General features: G+C 35.9%; 3 protein-coding genes across 9 annotated transcripts in view; 2 read left to right on the top strand and 1 right to left on the bottom strand.

Moving 5' to 3' along the window:
• Window positions 1-13,465, top strand: part of LOC105564684 (ankyrin-2-like) — a 32,164-nt gene extending 18,699 nt beyond the window's left edge. For all 3 annotated transcript variants that reach the window (XM_012017239.1, XM_012017236.1, XM_012017237.1), the window contains 4 exons: window positions 230-509; window positions 957-1,109; window positions 4,885-12,160; window positions 12,546-13,465. In XM_012017239.1, the coding sequence (XP_011872629.1) occupies window positions 230-509; window positions 957-1,109; window positions 4,885-12,146 (7,695 nt within the window). In that variant the 3' untranslated portion in view covers window positions 12,147-12,160; window positions 12,546-13,465. The remainder of the gene's footprint in view (window positions 1-229; window positions 510-956; window positions 1,110-4,884; window positions 12,161-12,545) is intronic.
• Window positions 1,597-4,868, top strand: LOC105564683. The gene is made up of 2 exons (XM_012017235.1): window positions 1,597-1,725; window positions 2,005-4,868. The coding sequence occupies exon 2, from the start codon at window positions 2,081-2,083 to the stop codon at window positions 2,951-2,953; it is 873 nt and encodes a 290-aa protein (XP_011872625.1). The 5' UTR covers window positions 1,597-1,725; window positions 2,005-2,080; the 3' UTR covers window positions 2,954-4,868.
• A 738-nt stretch (window positions 13,466-14,203) lies between the features above and the next one.
• LOC105564679 (alkylglycerol monooxygenase-like) overlaps window positions 14,204-20,423 on the bottom strand; it is an 11,250-nt gene continuing 5,030 nt past the window's right edge. For 2 of the 5 annotated variants that reach the window (XM_012017229.1, XM_012017228.1), the window contains exons 2-10: window positions 19,026-19,316; window positions 17,970-18,088; window positions 17,220-17,374; window positions 17,029-17,132; window positions 16,642-16,804; window positions 16,425-16,576; window positions 16,037-16,171; window positions 15,773-15,892; window positions 14,204-14,889 (exon numbers count right to left, since the gene is read on the bottom strand). In XM_012017229.1, coding sequence (XP_011872619.1) covers window positions 14,596-14,889; window positions 15,773-15,892; window positions 16,037-16,171; window positions 16,425-16,576; window positions 16,642-16,804; window positions 17,029-17,132; window positions 17,220-17,374; window positions 17,970-18,088; window positions 19,026-19,160 — 1,377 coding nt within the window. In that variant the 5' untranslated portion in view covers window positions 19,161-19,316 and the 3' untranslated portion in view covers window positions 14,204-14,595. Of the gene's footprint in view, window positions 14,890-15,772; window positions 15,893-16,036; window positions 16,172-16,424; window positions 16,577-16,641; window positions 16,805-17,028; window positions 17,133-17,219; window positions 17,403-17,969; window positions 18,089-18,778; window positions 18,816-19,025; window positions 19,408-20,423 lie in introns of those variants that run through there. The other 3 variants (XM_012017227.1, XM_012017230.1, XM_012017231.1) reach the window with 3 other exon arrangements.

Here is a 20,423-nt window from a genome sequence, read left to right as displayed (position 1 = left end):
AGACAGAGGTTTTACTAGATTTAGATAAATCTTTCTTTCTTAAAATTTGTTATCTTTGATATAAGGTGGATAGTATTAATGTTTGTTCCGTTATCGATACATCTATTTGTTTTAGGTAATAATACATATACATTATCTCATTATAAGATCACTATTTAAAAATTGTCAATATAATATGTTAATGTACGGATGTTTTAAACTATTTAATATGTATATATTTGTTTAATAGGCACTCGACGGAAAAGAACTTTATATTGAATTTAGTGGGAATTTAGTGCCAGTAACAAAGTCCGGTATGCAGTTAAAGTTCACGTTCAGGGCTTTCAGACAGAATCGATTGTCATTCCACGTTAAAGTGAAAGATCCATTATTGGATCCAGTGGCGAGAATGTTGTTTATGCGAGAACCAAAAGTTGCTAAAGGAGAACCACCTCAGCAACCTATTTGTGTATTAAATATTGTACTCCCTGAAACAATTGTTAAACATGACTTACAAAAGAGATTAAAAGGTACGTCCATTGAAAATTATAATGCAAAAGGAAAATATAAAGTGTATTAAAATTTTCTTTACTTTTTTCCACTTCAAATTTGATAAAGCTAAATTATAAATAATAATTCTAATTTGTAATTGTTTTAATACAGTTATTTTATTTTGAACATTCAATAAATTAAGGCAAATAGAAAATTTTACTTTTCAAATGTATAATTATATACTTATAATATTCTAATACAATTATAATACTACAATAAACTTAATAAATATTACTTTTTATTACTTTATTATATTATAATAAATATTTTAATATTACTCTTTATATATTACATATTTTATATAAATTTTTAATATAAAGAAATGAAAAATTTTAGGAAAATCTGAAATTGAAATTAAATTAAAGATTTATAGACAATGCCTCATGTATATGTTATTGTTACTAATAATGTTTTTATTGCTACAGGTTATGAAGATTCTAATATCATAAATCAAAAATTAGATTACTACAAATCAAAGTACAAAGTGGAACAAATGGAGAAAACTGATAAGCCTAAAGAGACTTCTTCGCCAACAGAAAAGAAATTCATAACCGATACGTTGCAAAAGGAACAAACAGGTATGATATCAAAAGTGTAGAAAATAGAAGTAGAAAAAGTATACTTGGTTCGTACTATGCATACTATACAAATGTTAAATAATAATAAATATTGCAAAAAATGAGTCAAATTATTCAAATTAAAAAAATTCTAATTTACAAATTAGTTTCGTCTATAACACTAGAAATGCAAGGTGCAAAAAGAGAATTTGCGTAATGAAGCATTAAGTGTTGTCGATGAATATTTCATTACATGAACGTATTTTATATCCACCGATATATGGCGATATCTTGAGAAAGGTCTGGCGACGTAGGTCGTTCGTAAGCAAAGTGTACAATGTGGAAAAAAAGAAAATGTTTTGTCAAGGTCGAGAGAAAATCCTTGTCGAATATCGTTTCGTCTCGACTTGAAAATGATGAAACTCGATTGTCATTCTATTTTAATTTAAGGGGAGAAAGATAATCGGCTTACGGTTTAAGAGTTGGGTGAGGCTTCTTTAACTTAATTAGACGTAACAGCATCAACAAATGCTTGAAACTACCGGCGGACTTCTTTAGTTCTATCCGTACAACGAAGGGGAACGGTGCATATTTCATATCTACCTTTCTTTCAAGCACCCACACAAAATTATAAAATGTGAGTCTTTTCAGTTTTGCCACGGGTTGTTTATTTTTACTAACTCCCTTTTCGTTTAATCTCATTAAAGTTGAAGATGAAGAAATTTAATATAAGAATGAGATACATTTATAATTAATTTGGTTTTTAAATACAAAATCTAGAATAGATTTTACAAACTAAATGTAAACTTATTTTATTCTTGTACTTTTATGTTTTTCTATTTCCTGAATAATTTATTTTGGAATTTTATTTTGTGTTCTTTTCAATGTTAATTTCTTTCTTTCTCATTATTTTCAGTTTCAGGTATTTTTAAGTTCGTTAGTAGTTTGCATTTGCGATTGGCACCGTTAAACGCATAAGAAACTGGGCAGATATGGCGACAAAAATCAATGAACAGGATTGCGTCATGACGAAGCGGGACAATCAAGCAAGTAACAAAGAATGTTCCTCTGGAACGAAGGTCAAGCGCAAGTCCAGATCCGCTAGAAGACGTTTGAACGCTATGATGAGCAACGCATCGTTTCATTTTTCCGATACGGATTCGGAGGGCGAGTTGACAATGATCACCAGCAAGATCGGCAAGCTTAATTCGACGCAAGCCCCGCAAGCGAATCCATTAATTTCTGTGACCCATGCGGAGGCTACCGAGTCCAAGGCGAAGGTCAACGACAATCTGGATTACCTTATAGCTGACGGTGAGGCCAGATCCCGATCACGCCGCAGTAGCTTCGCGGAGAATCTCACCGACGTCGATGAAATCTACGATGAAATCGACGAGAAAGATACCATCAGTAGCAACTTAAATGTGGTTGATAATGGTTATCAAGGGGAAACGGATTTGGAGGATATGGATGGCGACGACGACGACATTCAACCACCGATCTATGTTACACCAAGATCAGATATTCTGGTCGAGTTCGGTGGCGAGATGATCACAACCAAGGAAGGTGACGGACCGTTCTCTGTGGAAGTGCGAAATCGATTGTCGCGAGAAGAAGCTTCCATCGACAAACCAGATACCGAAAACGTACCGGATATGCCGGACACCGACAGCGAGGACATGGAAGGGTCCGAAGATGAAACTAAATTGGATGAGGCAGCTGCTTACAACGATATGTACGAAGACCTCGATATCTTGGCGGCCTCGCAGATTGTCATGACCAACAAAATGGAAAACACCTTGCATGTTCCGGATGTCGACGACGCTATCAGCGATTGTCATACCGATATCGAGGATGTCGATTAAATAAAATAGAATTAAAAGACGAATTTAAAACAATTATTAAAAGCATGCGAAATAATGCAACCCTTGGAATAAAGGGCAGGGAGAATTTCCAACATCTCTCTCATTATGCTTACAATTAGCGAAAATTAACGTACCATTAACGGGATGACAGAATGATATTATTACGAATAACAAGAGTAAGGAGCTTTCGATTAATCGTGATCGGATAAAGCCCACTCAAGTTACACAAGTTGCGTAACATCTTATATGAATGTAAGAAATCTTGATTCAATTAGGAGTTGTTATTTGGAAGACAGGTAAAATTTTGAAATTTTTCTGTCAGCCTTGAATAATATCAGGCATTGTCAAAATTGTTTTAAATAATCACGAGGGTCTAATTAAACGGCGTAAAGTTTATTAATAAATTGTATTAAAAATTACGGTCTTTCACACCAAACAATTAGCAATTTAAAAAGAAAATAATTTTGTTTTTGTTTATTTGTTTCTTTGTCCTTTCTCACAAAAGTTGTCCATAAAATAATTCTCAAATTTTTCGCAGCAAACGTTTATTTCGGAAAATCACGAAGAGGAAAAAGTAGTTAAAGGTACAATGTGAAAAAAATATTTGTTTCTATACTTTGTTAATCTCAGAATAAATACATATTGTATGAGATTACATATACATATATGGACATTATTTTGTGGGCAACCTATAAGCACACTATATAGTTTGTTACAAATTCTTACGTTTTCCTTTTTGCACCGTGCCTAAAACTTATTATTAATAAATACTCAGTAGGGCAGACATAATGATTCAGGCAAAGTAAAATACACGATACAATTGATCTCTGGAAAGTAACAAGTTGCTTCGCATTATTCAAAATAGCATTAGCGTTGGTCAAAGAAGTCCGCTTATAACAATCACTGTATATTGAACATCGCGAACATAGTTTATTTATAAATCCAATAACAATACAATGCGCATCGAAACGATTATCGACAAAAATTAATTCTTATGTTCTCGTTATGAAATCGCAATAATAATAACGCAATATTTGTGTACTTGTTATACTTGCAGACCGAACTGCCGTCCTCAACATTATCATAGACAACCGTATGGGATATTAATACAAAAGAGTATGTCTCCGCAGTCTGGAGAATTTTTCCAATATAAACAAATACATATACATATATATACACATATATAATTATAATTATATGATATAATATGTAAATACGTACATAGATAATTAATGCAGTAATACTCGATGAGTGTTAACTTTTCTTGGCAATAACATTGTTTCTAAGATCAAGTCGTTGTACGTGCAAGAGTAGAAAAATTTATTTCGTATTTGCGAATTATACTTTTGATGGACACAGCTATAATTATGATTCGAATTATGTCATGGATATAATTAATTTAAAGACACAAGAAAGATAATCGTTACGTACATTCAAGACTTGTTAAGTTGTTTACAACGAATTAAAGCTGTCGAATATAAAACAGAACAAGTCCATTCTTTTATATTACATGAATTATTATTAGTTGTTTTCCTTTTAGTTAAAGGAGCATGAACAAAAGGGTTAATCTGATATAAGAAGTACATTGTCTATCTAAAAAGCAATAATCTTAGTAGCGTTAATAAGATTAGATTTGCGTAGAAACGCTTTATCTCGAGATTCGTGTTAATGGACTGCTGTTTTGCATTTTGCGGCTTCACCACTTGGCTCTAGTACATCTCGTATATACCTGCCGCGACTGTAGAAAAGAAAAGAAAATGAGAAAAAAAAAGACGAAGAATTTGCGCTACGGAAGTTCTCGATCGCCAGATCTCGCTGTGAATAAAAAAAAGAACAATTGTAAAGAAAAAAAAATAGACACGATGTATCGCAGTCATTATAACGACATGCTTAATAAAAAGTAATGTGAGCATAATTCTTGGTTGTTCTAGATGCCGCTTTCCACGAATCCTTTGCACAAAAAGCGGCTTGTCCCCTAGAATCCGTAGATGCTAGTTATCCCAATAAAGTAGGCGCCGGTCAGTCGGAGCCTGATCTGTCGCCCGATCTCGAAAGGCAGACGTACTCGGAGAAGCGTAAATTTTGGGAGGATATCTCGAGGAAACGCGAAAACTACCAGCGTTCCGAATCCGAGATCTCGAGGACCTCTCAATTGACCATTAACGAGAGCGACAGCGAGTCATGCCTGCCGAATGTCGTGTCCGAGGAAGGTGATGGGACAACGGAGGGCATCTCGGACGTCATAAGGTCGGAGACCATCGAGGACATCAACGTGCCAGATATCTCGGAGTGTTCGGTAGCGGAGAAAGCGCATTACTTCGAGGAGCAGATACAGAAGGAGATGGCGAAGGGAACGCCGAGGCTGCACCAGCAGGACTCCTCCAAGTCCGAAAAAGACAAGTCTCTCTCCAAGGACCAGAAGAGTCACGCGGAAAAGAGTACGATGGAAATGACAAAGGAGAAGATTGATATTCAGGAAAAACACGTGGCGGAATCGAGAGAGATAGAGAAGATCTTGAAAGCTGCTACGGAGGGCGATAAATGGATGAAGGAGCCGTGGAAGGATAAAAATAAAAAGGACGATGACAAAGAAGCGCGTGAAGAAGTTAAAAAAATAACGGCTGAGCCAATGATGGAGATTTGCAAGGAATTATTGAATAAGGAAAGAGAGCTCGCTGAGGAAACGCAGGTGAGACGTGCTCCGGTTGGAAAAGAGATCGCTGCACAAAAGAAGCCTGACATATCCACAGACATCGCAGAAAAGGAACAACCGGAAACGTCATTAAGCAAGGAGAAGTTGGTCGGAAAGCAAATTACAACGAAGGAAACAACAATCACTTATAAGATGGAAAAAGATGAAACTCTAATGCCAGAGCAGATTCATAAGTCGATGCAAATCAAAGGTGCGAATGGTAAATCAGTTACACGAACGGACATTAGGACTGAATTGTTTCCTCTGGATGATAAAAAGGAAATCGAGCAATTCCTCGAAGAGGAGAGGCGAATCATTGAAGAAGAAGCGGAAAGGAAGATGATGGCCGATTTTAATCTTGACAGGGAAAGAAAATCCTCTGTTGAAATCAAACAGATGAAGAAAGAATTCGAATCTCGCATTCCGATTTCCACTGCGATGGCTGACAAGGATAAAAGCCAGAAAGAAGGAAAAGGTAAAATATTACCGGAGAAACCTGAGGAGAAACCGGTAAAAAGTTCTCTAACCACGGAGAAAGAAAAGGATATTGCATCGCCATCCAGCAAGAAGAAAGAATTTGAATCCCGTATACCCAAACGTATCATGGAAGGAGCAAAGGAGAAAGAAGGAACAAAGAAAGACTTGCCGGGACGAAAAGAAGGTGAAACCATCACTGTCACCGAAAGAAAATCCAGCGAGGAGGTTACTTCGCGGCACGAAGAACGCACGAAGAGTAAGACACACACTTTTTCTAAAACCTTCACCGACGCGCAGGACGCGTTTAGGATGTTCGAGGATATAAGTGCAATGAAAGACAAGGACTTCGATACGGTTACTTCAAAGGTCGATACTAAAGCTACAAGTAAGGTGGAAAAGAAGGAAGTGTTTTCGTCAAAAATCTCCAGCGGTGCGGATAAATTTATAACTCACGAGGAGAAGGAAAAAGTGGAACGGAAAAAGTCCTCGGAGTCCAAACTTACTAAGGAGTCGCCGGCTGAGACGACAGAGGAGAAAAAAAGCAAGAGCGAGGAGGTGGATAAGACCGCTGTGCAGAAGATGTCAATGAACGTGACGAAAGGCAAGGAAGTGATAGATGCAAGCGCTTCTGAGACCAGAGCGAAGAGTGAAAAGGAAGAATTATTTAAATTGCTAGAGGACAGGGAAGGAACCGCGACGAAAAAATCTGGAACTAGCAGGGACAGGAAAAGCGACGTGGATGTGGCGATTAGAATTAAGAAGGACGATGCGAAGAAGGTAGAGGACATTAAAGAAATGCCTAAAACAGCCAAAGGAATAGACTTAGGAAAGGTTGAAATGGTCGCGCAAGGACAATCTTACAGAGAGAGCTTGGAGAGTTTTAATGTTGAGCAGTTTGTACCTAGTCAAAAGGATAAGATGGATTTAACTGAAAAGGTGAAGAAAGACGGACAACTTCCGAGCAAAGAAGCTCCGATATCTTTGGAGAAGAAAGAACAATTAATTGCCAAAGAAATCGAAGCGCGGAATTTAGCGGAGGGTCTAATACAGTCGATTGAGAGTGAGATTGAGAAAAGATCGTTGACATCGGGATTGAAACCACAGATGTTGAGTAAAGAATATTTAGATCAATTGATTTCTGAGAGCAGCGACACTGATCATGAGAAACTGGCGGACGATCTAACGAAACAATTCGAAAGCATTATGCAGAAGGACGAACAATTGATGGATTATCCAGGAACGACGCTAACGAAGACGTCCATACAAGAAGAAATGTTCGAGAAAGGATACACCAGAGATAGTATAAGCGAGGATATAACGAAAGATGAAGAATCGTCACCGCATGATCGAGAAGAAAGTTTACAATCATCTTCGCAAGCGAAACTCCAGGACAGAGACATCACTTTAAGCCCCAGCAGTATATCTGAGCAGATTGATCTTGAAGAAACTATCGATGTTGATACTGGAGAACTAGAGGATATATCTAAGTCTAGTCCACGATCAGAGAAACTTCGTTCGGACAGATCGAGCAGTCACATCGAGCCACTTCAAAAGGATATATATAGTGATAGTTTATCGAAAGACAAAATTGTGTCGGAGATTTCGGGCGCTAGAGTGCTAGAGATCTTGGAACCAGGCATAGACAGTCGACAAGACTCGTTCGACGTGCCGTCTTTGGAGTTAGACGAGCACAAAGTGTCAGAACAGACTAGCAGGGACGTAGCTTCTTTACACGAGAGTGTGGCTGTAGATTCTTTAGAAAAAATCGGGCGAGAGAAAGATACGACTGTCAGTTCTAGCACAGTGTCCGAGGACGTTAATGTAGAGTATCCTCCAATTCACGAGCGTGCTTTATCCATGACTGCTGTTCCAACGAGAGAATACGACGCGGGGGATAGACGGAGGGCGGACAGTTTCGAAATCGAGAGCCCGCCGTTGGTTTCACCAAGGGTGAGGAATGTACGAGATCTGGAGATCAAGCCGGTGGACTGGATGATCGGCGACGAGAAGATTGAAATATCAGAAATGCTGCAGCCCTCTCAGGTATTCAGTCAGGAGCTGGAGGAGTACGAGTCGTCTTTACAACGCACCCGCACCTCCTCGCAGGATGAATCTGTGGATTTGGAGCAAGAGTCCATGACTAAGTCTTCGGAGGAGATCAGTGTAATCGAATCAGTCAAAGAGTCGATGGCCAGTGACAAGGTCGGAACGACTACCACGGCTAAGATGACAAAGTTTACTGTGACCCCAGTGACCGAGCCAGACTTTGAGAGCGAACTGATAGAAAATAAATTAGATATTAGTTGTCAAGAGTTAGTCGACACTCTGCAACGAGAATACGACGCCAAGACGCCGACGGACGAGTACGCGGCTAGCATACGACAATCGATATCTCGCGAAGATTTCGACTGGGAAACGAGTATTACCGAAGCCGTTACGGAAATGATACCTATGAAAGAGGAAGAAGTGAAAGATTTAGCTACGGAAATGTCTGAAATTAAAGCACAGGAAATGGGCAAAGAAACTTTCCAACGAGACATTTCTGCGGATAAAGTATCTGCGATGAAAGAAGAAAAAGCAGATTTTAAGGTAAAAGAATTAGAAGTCACGAAAGAAGGAATAACTGAAACTAAGGAAATTAAAAAAGAGTCCACGAAAGAAGAATCAGAATTACCAAAGTGTGCGAGAGTCGATGATGTGCTAAAAGAATGGACAGAGACTTATTTGGTGAAGATCAAGCCTCCCAGTGAGGAATACAGACGACATATGGAAAAAACCACCGAGAAACACGACAAGTCCAGCAAATCGACGACTGCTCCTTCCGATACTTGTGCCTTTAAAATAAAGAAAGATGATCACCAGAACGTCGATTTGAGCGCGCGATACGCGATAACGGTACTCGATCAAGTAGTAAAAAAAGAGATCGCCGAAGTGAAAGAGTCCTTGGAAGCCGCTAAACAGGACTTGATAGAAGAATTGAGTGAGAACAGTCAGACCGTGATTCAGATTAAAGATTCGCCCTCAGAGTTTCAGTTCAAACTCCAACCGGAATCCATTCCGAACGATTTGCCGTTTTTGTACAGACCACCGTCCATTGAACATGTTCCTGCGGAGGCTAAACCGGAAACCGAAGCTGAAGTTACTACACACGGCGAATCGTCAATTGTAAAAACTCAAAAATTTGACCAGGCGAAACAGGAAGACACTGATGATAAACTATCTGTCCAAGTAACTGCCACCATTGAAGACAGACCAGCCGATACAATTAAAGCGCCTGAAATCGGTATCGAGAAGCACGAAGAAGAAGAACCTATAATAACCGTTGATGACGACGAAGATGAAGGTCGTCCCAGCCCGCTTCCTATCAGTAGATCGTCAGACGTTGGTTCGGACATGGATAACAGGGATGACAGCTACTCTTTGGCACTACCCCACCCGGCACCCAGAAGACGCCACAAACTGGCCAAAATATCGAAGAAAATTAAGTCCTCGGAGAGCGAAGCCGATGTCTCGAGTTCTGGCGAGAGCAGCAATTATCAGTCCTGTGATTATGAAGTTGGTAGTGGAAGCAGACCCAGTTCGTCCGATGTCGAGGCAATGCAGTCCGCCGCGGGTGGTGTACAATCCGGAACCGCTTCGGAGTACGAGACGGCGATGATGTCTGTCGAACATGAGGGGTCCAAGACATTGCCGACGTCGCAAGAATATCAAACAGCAGCGAGCACGTTGAGCTCCCACGAATCCATGAAGTCCTTAAATTCTCTTAGTTCGGGCCATCTCGGCAGCATCGACAGCACCAGCGAGTTGTCGGAGACACTGGTACCTTCGGAGGAAGCGGACGTAGACGCGGACGAGATAGACGAAAACCTGGAAAGCGCATTGGACGCGGAACACGAGTTGGCCGAGGCGTCGGACTCTTCCGGCAGCGAAGAAATACCAATGGATGAAGCCATAGACAAACTCGACAAAATTGACAGTCATATACCATGTCGCATGAAGCGTTCATCCGAGATGATTTTTCAACAAATCATAGACGACAGCGTTGGTAAGGAGACAGAGTCCGTAGGCAAAGTGTTGGAAGAGGATCGAGGCAGAGTCGCGGACTCAGCCACTTCCGCTTTTATGGACGCGCCTGGGGTTCTTCAATCCGCAGACATAATGACGTCGCGCGTATCCGAGGGTGGAGTTCAGAGCGTGTGCACGCAGGTGATTTCTACGCGAGTTACCAGGCCTAGCGATAGTGAGGAGCTTGAAGAGGAAAAGGAAGATTTAGAAGCACAAGGAGATACGGAAAAAGACGTGGACACGATGGATGTGGAAACGGCGGGAGGTCTAGAACAGATATTGGATCAAGATATGCCTGAAGATGACGGTCTCGAACCGATGCGGATTACATCCGTCCACTCTATGCTGCAGCAGGCCAGTACGTCCCTATCCTCAGCATCAGGCATGTCCTTCGATACAGTCGTAGAAAAAGATATAGAGAAGGACAGATCTGAGCGTCATTCACCTGACAGCGATTCATTCGAGCTCGTAGACAAGCCTGATATCATTGATGACTTTGTGGTGATCGAGGAAGTCGGACGCGAAGCGGAGGAGTTCGATGCCGAGGGTAAGAGTATTCGCATTAGCTCCGTACCTCAGACCACCAGCAAACAATACGATCGCGATCTAGAAAACTTAATTGCGGAGAAAAAAGAGGATACGCAGGTATCAACGAGTCAGACGTCGAAAAACAACGATCTATTCGACTTTGAAACCGAGGAGAGCCCACCCCAAGTGTCGAACGAGGATCAATCTCAATCCTATTCTGACGAAGAGCAGTATGAGAATAAGAAGTGGATAGAGATGCAGTTCCACGCGGATGCGAGAGTGTACGATATCGAGTATGACCGCGGACCATTGGAGGACATCAAGGAAGAGGAGGTCACTGATTTTGAGGCCGGCAGCAGTAGACTCGGCAGTTTAGGCAGCCACAAAGAGTCCATAGGCAGTGTGGGAAGTATGCGCGGTAGCTTAGGCAGTACACCGGACTACGACGTTCTAGGGAAGAAGTATTTCACCAAGCCTACAGATCACGACTCTGCGTCCTTGACCTCACTGCAGGAATTCGAGCACTTGGAGAGCACCGTGGCAGCCGAGAACTCGCGGAGGGTATGCGGCTCGCAGGATTCCAGCAGCAATAACGGCAGTCTTCCGAGGAGATACGTGACCAGTCGTTCGGGTCACGGCGACGACGTCTCGTTGTCCTCACTAAAGGATTTCGAGGGTCTTGAGAAGGCCTGCAGAGAGGCTCATCTGATGGAACTGCGGGCCCGTGAGGAAGAGGAGCTACTGGAACACGAGAGTCCGGAGAACAAATATAAATTGGAGAATCTGCCGCGCTCGAGGACAGAGACTAGTGCGGCTGGTTCGTTTAATCCTAGCACTTCCGGGTCGGACGACTACGAGAAGAGGATAAAAGAGATTGATGAGATAATACGCATCGCGCAGTCTAACGTGGAGAAATCCGAACGACAGGACGACACTACGGAGGACATTTCGCAGATCGAGGCTACCGATGCTGAGAAAGTTATCGCTCAACCAATTCCGGAAACACTTCCAGAGGAAGTGGAAGAACTCGATGAGGCACGAGCAGCACAGAAAGAAAGCAATATCATGGAGACCAGTACGGATTCTCTGGAATTGGAAGATGCTGAGAAGAAATATCATCAGTTGTGTCGAAGCTCCGATTCTTTGGAAATGAAGACGACTCTGGACTTTCCGTCCTTGAGTTCGGATTCGTTGAATAATATAAAGGACGCAAAGGAAACCGCCGAGCAATATGGTGGCAACGCGAGACGCATTTCCTCGGATTCTCTTGAGATGCCTTTGTTAGAGCAGCAGGATGCTGGAGCGTCCGAGAGAAGTACTGGCAGTAACGGGCGTCATGCCGAAGAAGAAACCGACCGTTCTGTTGGACGAACGTCTTCGACGGGAACGAGAAGCGACAAAATGAAAACGTCACCAAGTAGCGGTACATAGGACAATTTTCGTGGGTAAGTATCTTACGTAAAGAATGTTTAATTTACAATGATAATTATCTAATTATAATATTAAACTCTCCAGAAAAAAATTAATGTTTTTATTATAAACAGGTACCTAGCTGTATGTATTTTGTTTGAATTTTAATGCAGAATAATTTTTGAAATATATTACCTATGTTCTATTTTCGGAGCAATTCATAGAAATTGTTTCAAACATCTCAAAAAATTTATTATTTTTGAACGTTAAATATATAGATTATTTTCCCTATTTTAAAACAAGAGAAAATTAATAAATTTAATAAATAATAAAACAGCCCTTTCTCTCTTCCTTCCTTCCTTTCTTTCTTGTACTAAATCTATAATTAGACAATTAATTATATTTTGTTTTCAATTTTAGATAAGCGGACCATCAGGAAGGATTTTTGCCACGATTTCATAAACACATTACAAATAACTCAAGAAGCTTTATATGTAAAACACGATATATAATGTACTAAAGAACTTGTGCATTGTGGATATACAAGATAGTATTACATTTTGTCCTTGTTTTACGCGATGTCTTCTGATAACATTTATATTATGCTTAAGTCAGATAGTTGCTATCTTTAAAATATAACATTGTTGCGTGGGATAAAGTGGAAGGAACGCTTGCTTGTTTGTCATTATTAAATTTGGACAGACCTATTGTTGTAATAATTCTTGCTGTATTCGTTCAGGAAAACGCAAACAATCTTAACTGTTTTTGAAATCTTTACAGACATTAAGTTGCATTTTACATATACTTTTTTAACACATACTTTAAAGTGCTACTTACACGTTCTACTTGTATTATAACGCGTACGACGCCGACTCTTATAGCGTGTTTTATAAACAATTTGATTACGGGATGTCTTTGTGGATGCGCTTTCGTAAAATTTTATAATATATTTGACGTACCTCGTATCGTGTAATGATTTCAAGCGATGTCTGCGAAACTCAAAAAATACAATAATGTTATCTTAACGCATATTTACAAAGGAAGACAGATACATAATATCTAAATAGAAAATTTTATATGCAAATATAATATTTAGGGCACCCCCTCCCCCCCCACACACACACACATTATGGAAAGTAGCAAATACACTTTTCTATTTAAATAATTCCAACAATTGTTTGATAACTTATTATATTTGTTTCTCTGATTATAAAAAGTTACTTGTGTATGTTATCAATTATGTTTAAACATGTATTGTATATTTATACAAGTTATAATAATGTGATTTAAGAAGTTTGTTTCCTTAACGATGGAAATATACATCTGTGCATTATCTGAAACTTGTTAGTACGCACGTTTATTTTTCCTATAAATTGCATTAACACACGTTCGCGTCATTTATTGTCAGCAATACATGATTGACATAGGAAGTAAAAGCTTTCCACATAAGTTTATAGTATGCAGGAGGATACACTTCACGAACAAACAATAAACGAATAGCGAACGTGCGGAATCTTACTTACATATTTAAAACTTTCCTTGATCGTAGTTTTTGTATAATATGTGAAAGATTTACTAAGTTTTTACTTTATTTATTTACTATTAGAAAAACAATTATATTTGATAGTTTTAGTGTCTAAATACGTTTTCATCTTATTTATTTACTATACAAAATAATTGCCTTATACAGTGTTTAATATTCGTCTTAGTACAAAAAGTTCATGCTTTGTTTTAATAAATAGTTGGTAATGTAATAATAATAATTATTATTACTGTCGTATTTATATGATATAAGTATACGAATATAAGAATACAATATAAAAATATACATATACAATTACAAACATATATACATATACATCTTACATGTTTATTTACACAAAGTTTTCAACATTTTCATTTCTTTGCGTAACCGTAGGCATTAATAGTGCTAATAGTCTTTATAAAAGTGATTATAGAACTATCAACAACGAAAATGAATACGGAGACATTAAGGAAATCGTAAACGTGACGACGATTTTTATACTTTGTAAATAAATTATAATTTATAATCAATAAATTATAACTTATAATAAATAAATTATAATTATTTCCATTAAAAAATAAAAAAGCACTTCAATATACGCATAATAAAATTTCAATATCGAATTTGATATCAAGTTAGACTTACTATTCAATTGTTATTATCAGATATTATTAATTGTAAGTGCGAGAGAACAATTTTACACGTTCTTATCTAGATAAATCACATGCATTAAATCATAATTTGTTTATTACATGTGATAAAAACCATAAGAAACAAAATTATATGCATATTTCTCTAATTATATTTCTTAACATGTGAATTATAATGGAAAAGGCAGGACCGATTGGGAAATACCATTTATTAATTCACATATTAAATTTAAAATTAATTTGTTTCTTAAGATTTATGTTTTAAAATGATTATATAAATTCTCAATCCTTTTTCTCAAGATCGTTGAATAGAACACAAATCTCGTAAACGAAGAAACAGGTACGTGCCAATTTTATTTACGAAAAGAGGTATCCAAATAAAGACCAATTGACACACGTGTACATAATATATTGCATAACCAACTAAGTTATCTTCATACATATGTATGAAGTATACGTAGAAGGCACAGCGTATCATTTCAATGGTGCTAGGATATATAAACGCACATTTATCAAATAACAAGCCGATGCTGGTGAGGGCAATTAAATTGTTCGTCACTGCAATTATAACCCAAGGATCGTGTAAATTCTGAAAATAGAACAAAAAAAATGGTAATAATTTCACGTGTTTGATTCAGACATCTCCAATTACGATAGATACAATTGTAATAAATTTTTACAAATAGTTATTTCAATAAAAATATATTTCTATTTTCATTGAAGTTTAATACTTTCTTGCGCTGTTACTGAATACAGTAAATAGTACAATCAAATACCATAGTATAAGTATAATCAAATAAGAGTATACCATAATGTAATTAAAACTTTGTGAAATATATTTAAACATTTCCCAAGTATTTTAAACATATAATAACACAAAAAGCATATAAATCTATTACAAAAGTAATACATTTTTGCAAATTGTTAATAATATATATGTATATCAGAATATATGCATTATTATACATTATATGTATAACATATGTATATTTTTCATTATTGCATATTTATTATGTTACATTATTATTACATTAAAACAGAGAAAGAGAGCAAATAAGGAATTTCAAAAGAGTACAAGCAAATTTCAACCATGTATTTTTCCTTAAGTTTTATGTATTATATGTTTTTACTATGCATTCTTATATATACGTGTTACTTTTTGTATTCTTGCAGTTTTTATCTACTATAGAGATAAACCTTCTGTTTGATAAGAATACTATTTTAGTACAACTTAGAAACATTGCTACAATTAGAGACAACGCACTATAAATAATTTCTTCGATAATGAAACAATATGTACATAATGATAAAGTTTTTGTTATAGAATACTCTACGATGCCGTTTTATTTAAAATCGGTTTTAATTATAGCATCACTTGCATGACTTACTTTAGATATTTTAATGTTTTAATGTAAATATACGATTACGTTCATAAAAAGTTGAACAGTAAATGATTTATATTGAACATTTACCTCGTGATATTGTGGATTGTATAGTTTATAATGATTGAGAAGAGCCATCAGAAACTGCACGCTTATGTATATTTTTTGTCCTTTTGGTATGTAAGGATCATATACAGCTCTGGGTTTCACCTATGAGATTAAGAAGTAATATCTTTAATGCAAGAATTTAACGTAAACTAATTTTTTGTTGCAATTTTTCTTAATTGTAAATTATTTATAAATAGTACAAAAACGTATATTTTATTTTACTCCGAACATCTTTGACTATATTACCTTTATTTTATATTCATCTAAACCCAAACGTGGTGCACCTGGAAACCAACTAGGACCTTTCCAAAAAACGGCAAATTTATCAGCCCACGTACTCATACTTATACTTTTCTTGATTATGTCCTTCAAGTAAAATATCTACAACATTGCAGAAGATATTTAAGGACAATTTAAATTTCACACATATGTACAAAATTATTATTATTATTACTATTATACAGGGTGTCTGACACAAGAGGACCCCTACGAAAAATGGTGGTAGATTGGGTAAGACTAAGAAGAAAAGTCATGTACCAGTTTACAATTTACACAAATACTAACGTAGCTTTTTCGATCACTTATTTCATGATCAATTATTGCATATTATAGCTTATTATAATGTGGTTTTTACCTGCAGATAAAACGTGTTAAATGATTCCATGTTAACTACTAGCCCATAAACTATTTCTTCTTTTCGTTCTTCCTCTTGAAATGTCCCAAACAATCGATCCCATATTATAAATACACCACCATAATTCTTATCCAAGCAATAAAGATTGCAACCTATTGATGCAGAAATGCGTATGTAATATAAGTCGTGAAAAGAATGATCATATATTTAATTTTACCATGATGAACGCGATGATGTTTAGGCGTATTCAAAATCAACTCGAGTAAGCCGAGATTACCAATGACTGTTGTATGTATCCACAATTGATATATCAAATTGAATTGATTGTGGACCATAAAGTGTGATGGAGGTATAAAGAAGGCAAGCGGTAAATAAATGACCTGCAAAAGATATTTCAATCAAAATGTGTACAAGAAATAATGCGAAGTATTTTAATTTGTTCTGAAATCTTTTAGTTTCAGTTTAAAAACACTTTTTATTCTTTAAATTTCTTTGGTCTTTATGAATACAATATTAAAAATTTAAATTGTCCATCAATATTTTTCATATTTTTATATCAATTTTCTTTGTATTTAATAACAAATTTTAGAGAAGTGATACTTACAAAGTTGCACCAGTGTTGGAGAATGGATTGACGCAGACCAACCGCAAGATTAAATTCCTGGCTGCTGTGATGGACTTGATGGTAGGCCCATAAAAAGTGAACTTCTGCAAACCGTCAATTAACATCTTAAATTAAAGGAGAAGAGAGAGATAACTGTCAAATGCTGAGGAATGCTTAGATAGGAATTTAACCATGATTACTGCGATGAGCCCAATAATAACAAAAGTCCACAGCAATGAAGGTAATATACCATGTCCACAGAGAGTTCCAGGGTAAAGTGTATCCTCTGCCAAACCTCTCATAAATGGCAATGTATACAAAATATTCGGCGCCGCGCGAAAAAATTCTGTGAAACCGACAACGCGACGTTTCATCTAAATTTATCAAACAAAGAAATATATAAATACAATACACACATTTTATATTTATACTTAACATATTTGTTATCTTTATCCTCTTATTTGTTTTTTTGTATCTTTATACCTATTAAATTTAAAGTTTTCTTTTGGAGTTTTCTTCGTATACAGCCACTTTTATATCTGCTTTTTTAGGTATTCTTTTAAATAAAAGACATAAATAAAATAAAATAAAGTAATTGAATTGTATTTGTGACTCCATCAAAAGCAGAGTTAAAGTAGAATATATAATCATAATAAAAAAAGAAACATCAGTTATAACTATTAATTGTAAGATACACTCATAAATACTAAATTATATCAATAATAATTATTGGGATTACAATATACTATATTACATTTCAATTTAGGAAAAAAAGGTAGAAAATTGTGTGTATGTATTTCTTGTTTTTCTTGTATACCTAGGTAGCAAACTGACATTATTTTGTTAGTTTTTGCTAAAGACATCATTTTCAGAATAAATGACGACAAATAATACCAGTTTGCTACTTGGGCAATAAAAGATAGGCCGTAATTTACTCTTACCGAATAGTTTCATGGAGCATCCAGTGTGACAATGACGTTACTTGATCGTTCAAACGGAATTTTTTCTTCCTTAAGGTTAATTGCTCCAAAATTAACAGCAGAAAAAATGGCATCCATATCTATAATTATCAAAGATTGTGTACGCAGAAAGTTAAGCTTTGCACGTAGTTTTATGTATTAGTGCTACGTTCGAATGAGGTCTCGACAAGAATAGCGCGCACATATGACTTGTTAACGATTCATGTAGCTTGCCTCGTTCGTAACAAGTAACAAGCCAGCTGCGCATTCGAATTACCGGACTTCCTCGATGCATTTGACATCGTTTACGCTACTTTGGCACAAACAGAATCAAATAGATTTTTCGAAAAGACATTTCGTAGATGCTACTCATGCCAAACGCTAGTGAAGCCAATCGAAGCTAAGGTCATTTACACCGAAATATAAGGAAGCATTACCATCCTTATTTATTACTATTACCGTTAAATAAGTAAAGTTAAAATAGCGAAATGTCATATGAAAGTTAAATAAACTTTAGCAAAAGCTTATCCGAGAGTAAATTTTAGTTATAGAGAGTAGTTTTTCAGATTGTTTCTAAAAGTGTTTCTTATTTAAATAAGTTATTTAAACTTCGATACTCTCTTTTATACTAAATATTCACAAAATATATGTTCTTTTCGTGATCATACAAAGCAATATAATATAATAACGTCTTAAATTAGTACATAAATGTTAGTCTTTCTGTATAATAATAAATACTGCTAATAATTAATTTCATAAATCAGTTATGTTAACGTTCCTCCGTTAATTACCTTCTTTTATTATCAATTTGTAGGATAGAATGTGTTCAATAAAATATGATTTTTACTTAATTCTTTATAAATCAGCTTTATTACTGAAATGAAATCATTTATTCGTTAATCAACGATTAACGCATCCGCTTTAACATTATTCAAACTATGACATTATGCAACGTGCAAAAACTAGGATGTAATTTAATCCGATAAAAAATTTTGCAGTGCTATAAAAAGATTCTCTCATTTTTATCGAGAATGTTACCTGTTGTTGATAGTCTGGCACCTCATGCAGAAACTCGAAAGTTGTCTCCTTTGGGCTGACAATATACCACAGTTTTCCGATGTGTTTTAGAAAATAGTCGCCAATTTCAGCGAGTGAACTTGATATCATATTCATCTTGTACACTCGCAAATAAGCACAAACCGCACCAAACCGCAAAAATATATTATAAATGTTTCAGGAGCATCTCAGGTGTATAAGCAAACCTCTCAGACGATATACGGCGTCGGTGTAATAGCTTGCTCCGCTCGTATGTGTTTATATAAGTTCGAGCTAAACCAACGCACGTGACAGATCAGTTATCTTGAAGGCGCGATACGTGTACACAGACATGCGGATTCAAAATTATTCGTTACTATACCAACTAAAATAATGTACCACACGTTTGAGTTTATATTATTATTTACTTCGACAAATTCTATGTAGCCAAGCTACATGTAGGTAAAATACACATCAGATGAAAAGCAAAAATTAATAACAAAAGTGTCATTAATCTTTTATCATGATAAGTAATTTACGTATGATAATTTCACATAGTCTTTCTTTATATTAGTGATTTATTGCGAAACTCTTTAAATACAAATAATTTCTAAAATCATGACGAGAGAGATACATACATATATAAATTTGAGAGAGAGAGAGAGAGAGAGAGAGAGAGAGAGAGAGAGAGAGAGAGAGAGAGAGAGAGAGAGAGAGAGAGAGGGAGAGAAATATCCTCAAAGAGTTCAACTTCATAAAATTATTTGTTTTAATTTACAAATATACACAGTTGGAAAATTAGTGTTTCCTTGTTAAGAAAAATGCCAGTTAAAATTTTTGTGTTAAATGTTTAACACATTCATGTGTTAATTTAACATATTGCTCTTGTGTTAATTGACCTCAAATGTAAAATTATTAAAATAACTGAAAAGAAATGTTAAAGCAACACAATGTGTACTCACTTTTTAATCTTACACAATACATATGTTCTATATTATTAGTAACAAGATTTATCTGTTAAAAGTTACAGAATAAAATGTTGATCTTATTCTATAGTATAACATAAGTGAGAATGATTTCGAACTGTTATTTAACTTATTAGATCTGTAAAATGAAAAAATTATATTAAAAATTCATTTTGTCATTATGAAATATGTTACTTTTACACAAAATTTATTTCAAATTATTTTAAGATTTGCATTTATTTTGTGTTACAATATTAACAGAGTATTAGTGTGATCATTTAACATATCCATATTATGTTATAATAAATTAACACAAAATTTCTGTGGACCGTTTGGGACATGTAATATCTGTTAAATTTAACACAAATTTTTCAACTGTGTAGGATATTTCATGTATTAGCAAAAAAAGTTCTAAAAAAGTATGGAAATATGAGGC

Source organism: Vollenhovia emeryi, unplaced genomic scaffold (assembly GCF_000949405.1).
Source record: "Vollenhovia emeryi isolate VEMERY1.0 unplaced genomic scaffold, V.emery_V1.0 DF939160.1, whole genome shotgun sequence".
Classification (NCBI taxonomy): domain Eukaryota; kingdom Metazoa; phylum Arthropoda; class Insecta; order Hymenoptera; family Formicidae; genus Vollenhovia; species Vollenhovia emeryi.
This window is presented reverse-complemented; position numbering and strand designations above follow the sequence as displayed.

Coding starts and splice junctions, on each gene's coding strand:
- LOC105564683 (XM_012017235.1), top strand. CDS start 2,081: ATGGCGACAAAAATCAATGAACAGGATTGCGTCATGACGAAGCGGGAC.